The 8,165-nt window shown below is 60.5% G+C and overlaps 2 protein-coding genes across 2 annotated transcripts in view; both read right to left on the bottom strand.

Annotated features, from left to right (window-relative positions):
- The window catches only part of SPRG_04569 (hypothetical protein), a gene marked incomplete at both ends in the record, with an annotated part of 4,518 nt that extends 1,431 nt beyond the window's left edge, over nt 1-3,087 (bottom strand). The window contains 15 exons of the mRNA XM_012342982.1: nt 73-175; nt 224-314; nt 361-457; nt 515-593; nt 641-773; nt 826-1,025; nt 1,082-1,147; nt 1,199-1,261; nt 1,309-1,374; nt 1,420-1,488; nt 1,536-1,601; nt 1,646-1,700; nt 1,753-1,831; nt 1,876-1,991; nt 2,982-3,087. Of these exons, the coding sequence (XP_012198372.1) occupies nt 73-175; nt 224-314; nt 361-457; nt 515-593; nt 641-773; nt 826-1,025; nt 1,082-1,147; nt 1,199-1,261; nt 1,309-1,374; nt 1,420-1,488; nt 1,536-1,601; nt 1,646-1,700; nt 1,753-1,831; nt 1,876-1,991; nt 2,982-3,087 (1,389 nt within the window). The remainder of the gene's footprint in view (nt 1-72; nt 176-223; nt 315-360; nt 458-514; nt 594-640; nt 774-825; nt 1,026-1,081; nt 1,148-1,198; nt 1,262-1,308; nt 1,375-1,419; nt 1,489-1,535; nt 1,602-1,645; nt 1,701-1,752; nt 1,832-1,875; nt 1,992-2,981) is intronic.
- A 356-nt stretch (nt 3,088-3,443) lies between these two features.
- Nucleotides 3,444-8,052, bottom strand: SPRG_04568 (hypothetical protein). Its single transcript, XM_012342981.1, has 7 exons — nt 7,924-8,052; nt 7,849-7,880; nt 7,712-7,786; nt 7,111-7,658; nt 4,613-7,055; nt 4,329-4,562; nt 3,444-4,278 (listed from the first exon to the last, which is right to left on the bottom strand). Exons 1-7 carry the CDS (start codon nt 8,021-8,023, stop codon nt 3,475-3,477), a joined length of 4,236 nt encoding a protein of 1,411 aa, XP_012198371.1. The 5' UTR covers nt 8,024-8,052; the 3' UTR covers nt 3,444-3,474.
- Nucleotides 8,053-8,165: the final 113 nt, after the last annotated feature.

The following is an 8,165-nucleotide window of genomic DNA, read 5'->3' as shown; positions in this document are numbered from 1 at the left end:
TTCGATCTTCTCGTCCCACGAAAAGCTAGTGGACACTTCGTGCGGCGTGGAAGGTGCTGTCGTGTACAGGACGGAGCGGAGGTCGCCTCGGTCCATCCACTCGAGGACCATCTGCAAGTCGGAGGGAGTCCGCCAGCTCGCACCGAGCAGCTGGACAATGTACGGACTCTGCATGCTACAGGATTCCTTGCAGCATTCACTCGAGTGGAACCTGCTACTGTACGTTGAGGCCAATAAGATCTCTTCGGCGAGGTTGGCCAGTGCGACGCGCGATGCTTTGCCTGGCAGTAGCCGCTTGATGGCCACCGTGTCGCCTACATGTCGTCCGTGGAATGCTAAGAACTATCACTACTGCTAAACCTTGGTAAGTGCCGCGCCACACTTGCCCATACGCGCCTTCGGCCACATAGTCGATCGCCTGGAGCAGCGCCGTATCCAAGCGCAGCATCGAGAGATCCTAGTGCAACGTATGAGTTGTTTGCACTGTCGCAACCAAAGACAAGAGGATGTCTACTGCAGGAATGGCGGCGTTGTCCCCGGGGTCGGAAGCGTCGTCAGTGGCACTGACGTCCTTGTACTCGTCGTGCTTGGACCTAGCTGGCCGTTTGACGCGAAATTGTCTCGCATACAAGTGCTGTACGACGTTGCTCTGTTGCGACGTCGCTTGAAGAAGGCAAAGCCAATCGCACTGAGAAGCGATACGGTCGCAATGACGATGCCGCCAACGGCTGCGCCGCTGACACCCGCCATCCTGCTTGGTGGTAGCATTGACTCTATGAGCACGCGTCAGCACATGGAGCAGATAGCACGAGTACGACGACGTACGGGGCGTCACGCAGATCGTCGACATGGATTCCGTCGTCGCGAAAGGATAGGTTGTATTCACCTCGCGCCGGGTGTTGGGCAGACTGCACGTCGCATGGATGGCATGTGCCAGATGCGATCGCAGTGGCGTCCGGGCTTGAAGCACGCGGTACGTTGCCGGGTCGACCGTAAATGTGGTGAGCTTGTCGCCGTCGAGTACCCTACACATGCCTTCTGTACGCGGTCCTTGGAGACAGTAGAGGTTGTAGCGACTGACAGTGAACGGACGTCGGTCCCGAGCGAGATGTTGTACACCGTGGTGACGGGGTTGACGGCAAAATCCCTAATGACCATCTCGCCATGCTTAAATTTGGAGGAGAGGGCTCGAACTTACATGTACAGCACGCTTCGCAGGTCGAGGTCTTGCAACGTCTCAATCTCGTTCGCAGCCAACGTCCTAATAACGATGCATGGGCGCAACTACATGGCAAGCGCGACGCGTACAATGTGGTGAGCTTGGGCACCGCCGTGAGCTTGGGCACCGAGCGCAATCCGGCATTGCTGATTACTCTAACATTGCGAGGTTAGCGTTCATGTTGATGGACCATAGCGGACAGCGTTTGCAGCGAACGGGGCCAGACCACGCTCGAGACGTCCAAGGTAGCATTGTTGTACTCGATCAAACTACGCCGAGCAATAAAAGGTCCCGTCGCATCTGTGACGAGTTGTACAAGCCCGTCACGTTGGACGCGGATGAAAAGTCCCCGAGCGACTTGACTGCCGCATTCTTGAACGCGCTGTCGACAAAGTGAGACTCAAAGAGGTTTTCAACGCGTCCTACATGGCGAGATTCGGCACCTTGGCTGGTAGATCGGCCACATGCTCGACGGAAACATCTATATATCGACACTGCGATCGATGGCTGCGTTTGGAGGCATGGCAACGTACTGACAATCTCAAGCGTCATCCCAAGATTGTCCACGACCGAGTCGAGTCGAAACGCGTCCGTGTCGTACTCCTTGACGATCTACATCCAAAGTGGGCGTCGACTGCCGTAGTACGACTTACTACCTTGCAGTTCTTGTCGACAATGCAATAGGATAATCCATACAGCGGAGCGCAATCGGTCGTCGCTGTCGTCGCGTACTGACTGAAGCGACACGGCGGGCTCAGCGCCCACGACGTCGCTGCCAGGAGCATCTATGGAATCGACGTGCTTATCGTCATAGCCAGTGGAGTCGTCCTTATCTGCACACGTACTATAACTGGCAGGCCGAACGCAGTAAGCATAGGTCGAGACCAAGGTCGAGACGTCCCCACGAGGTACGGTGTAGTGAAATGGGAACTGACATCTCGGAAAATGCACCAAGAGACATGTCGCACACCATTATTATCAAGATGTTCTCAATGGACCAGCGCAGTCGCACGGAGCGCTGATGGAGCCTGGAATCCCATCACGTTATCGTAAGGGGTTTTATACCGTTGGTATACTTGTAACAAACGACTAACAGTGAAGCCCTCGGCAGAGTGAAGAGGAAGAACCACAAGGGAAGAAATAAGTCTTATTTTTCCCTTGAAGAACCAGAACCGCAACCGCACCCCCAGCATTTGCCGCCAGAGGAGTGTGGCCCAGGGGGCTGGATCGAACGGCATCAAAGAGTCGTGCTCTTCGAGTTCGCGATCGTGGAGTTGCGATCTTGACAGATTGGACAAAGCATGTCCAGCTAGGGTCTTTATTTCATCGAGCCCAGCGCACCATCCTCCGCTTCCTCCTCTGTGTACGTTGAGTGCAAGTGCTCTGCGTGACCCAAGTCAACGGTCCAGGGGCAGGACAGGGTTGGCGTTGGTGCAAATGACTTTGATCGAGCGGACTGCGTGACCAGAGCCTCCAGAATCGCATCGCGTCGACCACCAGAAGACTCGAACTCTGACGCAGTGTACATCATAGAGGCGTGAGCCATGCCATCTCCACCGTGATTGTATTTGTGCTTCATAGACGAAGCCACTCGATGGCATCGAGATCGCTTGGTTGAGCAGCGGCCAAGGTACCAGCGCTTGCGACGAGAAAGACCGGCATCCCGTTGGACACCAGACTGGTATCTGCGGTCGTGATCACATCGAGGCGAAGCAGAGGCTTTGTTTGGCTCCGTGGAGCTCGTAGGTCAGCGAGATGCTACGGGCCGAGGCCGGGAGCGCCGCAAGGAAGACCTCGGGGTCCTTGGCTGCAGCTGTGTACTGAACGATGGACACGAGGACGTGGTTGAGATTGTGGTTGCTCTTCATGATGAAATTGATTCAGCGGGAAGAGGTTTCGCCCTCGAACTCAATCTCAACGCAGACAACTAACTCAATGGTGCAAGTCTCTACCATGTCAAGACGTGACTTGATGGTTCCGATGCCAACGCCAATGGGAAAGAGAAGAAAGGGGCAACACCCACGGGGCTCGAACCCCGCACCTCTTCCGTGTGGAGCAGGAATCCGCCGACTCTGGTGCAAGTCTCTACACGCCTGCATACCATGGCCGATCGCTCCTTGGCGTGTTGCCTCCCCATGGTAGGCTGCACTGTGTTCCTCTACTGGTAGCTGTGTCTGGTAGCATCCGAGTCAGACGCATCCAAGGCCAATCAGAACACGGAAAACGAGCCAAAAACAAATATGTATACCACGCAACTAGGAGAGGTGGAAGCTCAGCTGGCCTTCGCGGATGCAGTACAGAAGTTTGGAGCGCAAAATGTCGATCGAGCTGTAGTCGGGTAGCTTGAGGTAGTTGGTGCACGTCGAGGCCGACGGCAGCATCTCGTCGCTCGCAGACGACTCGTCCGGGCTCAGCTTGCGCACGACCGTCAGCGTTGGCGAGAGCTTTCCAAGCCCACCGAGCGGCAGGCGATGCGACCCCGTGACGAAGCGCACAAAGAGCCGCTGGTCGTCCGGCGTCAGCTCCGTGAGCACTTGGACGAGCCAGCGGATGGCTCGGCTCTCGCTAGTGTAGCCGTGGTCGCACACCATGTGCGCTTGGAGCTCGTCGGCGCCGCCGGGCCAGAGCTCCGTCGTCGGGTCCGAGAGGAGCGCGAGCCAATCGTCGGCCGACAAGCAGTAGAGCGCGTCCATTGGCACGAGACTGCCAAAGCCCGCGCGGAAGGCCGCGACTTGGTCGTGGATCGACGATTCCAGAAGCATCTCGAGGCTGGCGCGCACAAACTCGGCCACATTGCCCCGGGTCACCGCCACGGCGGCGCCGCCTTCGCATAGTTCCACGTCGGCGTTACCCAGTAGCACAAAGCTCAGGCCCATTTCGTCGATCGCTGGGTCGTCGCGGTGGGTGTGCAGATAGTCCAGCGACGCGCCAATCGCAGGGTCCACCGCCCGGGCATGAGCCAGCGCCGCGTCGATATCGCCCACTAGCGACTCACCAAGTAGCGCTAGTACAAAAGGTCGTGCCAGCGGCAGGTCGAGCAGCCGTTCGTCCAAGAGGGCCTACATAAAACATCAGGATCGGCACAGAATCGCACATCGCATCGTGGTACCTGCGCCACGAGCTTGCCCAAAAACGTAAACCAGCCAAGGACGGTCGCCTTGTGCTCGTCACTGGACGGCAGCGGCGCCGGGTACAGACCTTGCGGCGCATGTACCATGGACACATCTGCGTTGAACGACGCGTCAATGCCGAGGCCGTCGACTTGCGTGTCGAGCACTTCGGGCGTCGTCGGACCAAGGGCGACGAGGACATCGACCGCCGACTTGTCCAGTTGTACGTTGATCTACCACCAATGTCTCACTACAGAAAGGGTCATGGATCGTCCGATCGTACCTGCCTGAGCGGCGTGCCTTCGCAGAGCGCCGACACGTGCTTGGTTACGGCGCGGTAGTCGCGCTCGTACATCCGGCGGCCCGACCGCGACACCATGCGGTCACCGTTGAGGACGACGATGCCAGAGTCGGTGCCCGGGAAGCTCACCGTATGGCAGTGGCTGCACTTGAGCACAGGGTGGCGGATGCTCGCCTTCTGCCGCGGGTACGCACGCGCCAGGTACGCCACTTCGTCGTTGCTCAAAATCCAGAACGAAAGCGTCATCTCCTTGGCCTCGCAACTCGAAGTGGCACACGTCATTGACGGCGGCGCGTCACAGCTCGCACAGACCCCATCGTTGCCGGTACAAAGACTCTTGCAGTTCGTGCAGTGCGGAAAGCTCACGACGGCGCAGGAAGGGCAGTGCAAGACCGCGATGCGGTGGTAGCCGCGCACGGGCATCGCGTGCGCAGTGAGCGCCTTGTCGTCGTCGATGCTGACCTTGCGCTCGGTCATCGGGCCGTCGTGGCGCCAGAGGCGGAGGTGCTGCGCCTGGACTTCGCGCGACACGAGCGAGAAGAACTCGGTCGTCGGGCCGAGACCGGTGCCGACTTCACCGAGGTACTCGATCTCGATGATCGCCTTCATGCCGCCGTACGCGTGCAGGAGCTTGCTGGCCGATGCGAGGAGCTTGGCGCGGGCGACGCGGACTTTGAGACGCGGCAGTTTGGCGACCCGAGAGATGGCCGTCGAGAGCGCAGTGTCGGGCGACCCCGATGGCCGGCGCACCGCGCGCTTCCAGAGCGTCCGTCCGAGGTACTGCAGCGCGCGGGCGGGCCCGAACCGGGTCCCGTAGAGGTAGTGCAGTTTCGTCTCCCGCGGCAAGATAAAGGCGTAGTCGTTCACGATGCGGCGGCAGCTCCACGGGAGCAGCTGGAGCACGACGCGCATCGGCTGCAGGAGACACATGTCAACGTACGCCGCGACCGCCGGCTGCGCCACGTCGACGGTCGGTGCCTCCTTTGCAAGCACCGCAAGCAAGTCCAAGTACGCCCAGAGGCTTGACGTCGTCGCGGTATTTTCTGCTGCCGGCGTCTCGGACATAGCATCGATGGCATCGACACTATCCCCGTCCGTCGCACCACGGGGTACAAACGCGAGCACTTGCGGCGCTTGCCAGAGCGCGCCAACGTCGACGGGCGACCCGCGCGGCGCCGAGCGCACAAGCGCCTCGATGACGGTCCACTCGGACGACACGGGTTTGCCGCCGAGTAGCACTTGCATGCGCGAGGGTGGCTTGGGGCCAAAGGTGTCGGGCTCGTCGTCGTTGGTCGAGGCGTCCTCTGCTCGGACGGGATCGGCCTTGCCAAAGACCTTGTCCGCCACAAACTCCTCCAGCGTCTCGATGCGCGCGAGGGGCTCGACAAGCACGACAGCGTCGAGCGGTTTGGTCGACGACTCGGCCCGCAGACGCATTTTGAGGTGCTGGCCGAGAAGCTCCACCATCGGAAGCGTCGAGCCGAGGCCCGTCAGAGTCGCATCGTTGCTCACCTGGAGGTTCTGGACCTCGACACCAATCGCATCGCGGAGCACCGACGCCAGAAGGGGCCACTGCGTAAACGCGGCCGCCGACGACGGTAGGCGCGTCAGAAGCGAGGGCACGAGCCCGCTGGCCCGGAGCTCGTACGGTGTCGGAGTCTCCTTGGCGAGGAGCGTATGCAGGTGCTGCCATGCCGCGTCGGCATTGTCCATGCTGACAATGTGGCGGAGCGCATCCAGGACGGCACTTGTCGTGGGTGCGGACGCAAACAATGTGGTGACGAGCGGCGCGTACGTCGGGTTGGCCGCGAGGGCTTCGACGACGCCGTCGCGGACGAATACCGGTGCATAGACGGACGGCGCATGCGTCATGGCGAGCACAAGGAGCGCTTCGGCCAGCGCCATCTCGTTCGGGTCGTTGCGCTGGACGCTGGCTGCCACAAAATGGCAGATAAGACGGTCGTGCCGCAAGACGCCGTGCGAAAGGAACGTCACGAGCACGTGGAGTTGCCCGAGGTACTTGGCGTCGTGCGTCGCGTCGTAGGACGCAAAGAGGGAGGGCAAAACGGCCTCGACGAGGCCAGAGACGGCCTCGACGTACGCCGACGAGGCATGCGCCGCCGGCAAGATTGCGCCAACGAAGAAGAGCGCTTCGTCGACGAGCTGCGACGACGCAGGCGACGAGAGCACGGCCAGGAGCACGGCGCGCACGGCTGCGTTCGACACAGTCGAGGAGGACTCGCGCAAGTGGCACATGGCGCCAAAAAGGTGCAAGAGGGACGCGTACGTCGTTGGCGCCAAATTGTCGGGCCGCCGCGCCTGCGTATACGTGACGAGCTGCTCCAGGAGGTAGGCTTCAAGCGGCGGATCGACGACAAGATCGAGCAGCGACGGCGTCGCCTGCACGCACGGGCTGTCACAGAGCCTAGAAACGCCACATTGAAACCTAGAAATGTTGAAGTACAAAGGAGACAACGCACCGCTGGAGCGCTTCGCAGCCCGAGCCGACGATCTGCGCGTCGTACGATTTCGTGAGGTTGTGCAAGAGCGGGAGCGCGGCTTCGACGTGCGTCCAGGACGCATCGGGGACGGCCGTGCAGAGGAGCGCCGCTGTACGCGCCGCGCCGCGCTGGACGTCGGTGGAAAAGAAGTCGACAAACTGGAGCAGCGCCACAAGCGCATTCTCCTCGAGGACGAGGGACCGGACGCCGTCGGCCGTCGATGTCGCAATGCGCTCGAGCATGCGCAGCGCAATCTCGGCCACGTCCATGTACTCCATGTTGAGAAGCTTCTCGCAGAGACTCGCGACAACGTCTGACTGCAGCGCAAGGTCCAGCACGGTCGGCGACGTGTACATGTCGAGGAGCCCGGCGAGGGCCCGCGAGGCGTGGAGCAGCACGTCAATGGTCGCGGGCGACTGAATGAGGGCCGCGAGCACCGGGACAAATGCCTGCAGGTCAAAGCCCGCGATCGTCAACATCTCCTCCGTTGTCATCGAGAGCATCTCGACGAGGTCCGCGAGGCTCGCCTACACCGCCATACTAGCCGTAAGAAACGAGAAAACCATTCTGGTCCAAGTACCGTTTGGACATTGACGGGGCTTCCGGGCTTGATGCGCTCGAGCAAGTCGCAGTATTGCGGGTTCAGGCCAAAGATCTATACCATAGGAGGCGGTCATGAGCCATGCCACGTCAGGCGAACGGCGACGATCAGTCTACCGGTAGATCCGTGCCCAGTTGCCCCAGCAGGCCTTTCAGAGAGGTGAGGCCCATCGTCCTAGCGTCATGGTGTACCTCGGAGCGCCTGCGGCAGGTCCGTCGTCTGCTGCGAGAGCGCGCGGAGCGTCCGAAGGAGCTCGTGCTCGGACATGCTTTCGTCTTCGTTGTCGCTCATGCTGTTGCTCTGTGCGTCGCCGCTTGCCCCAATTTATCCGGATGACAGAAAAGGGTGCTTCCCGTTGGCTAATTCCACGCCACAATGCCATGTTCACGACGATTCCACGCCGCATTGTGCATCCCGTCCTGTGCATCGGCGT

The sequence above is a fragment of the Saprolegnia parasitica genome (genome assembly GCF_000151545.1).
Source record: "Saprolegnia parasitica CBS 223.65 unplaced genomic scaffold supercont2.12, whole genome shotgun sequence".
NCBI classification, from domain to species: domain Eukaryota; phylum Oomycota; class Saprolegniomycetes; order Saprolegniales; family Saprolegniaceae; genus Saprolegnia; species Saprolegnia parasitica.
This window is presented reverse-complemented; position numbering and strand designations above follow the sequence as displayed.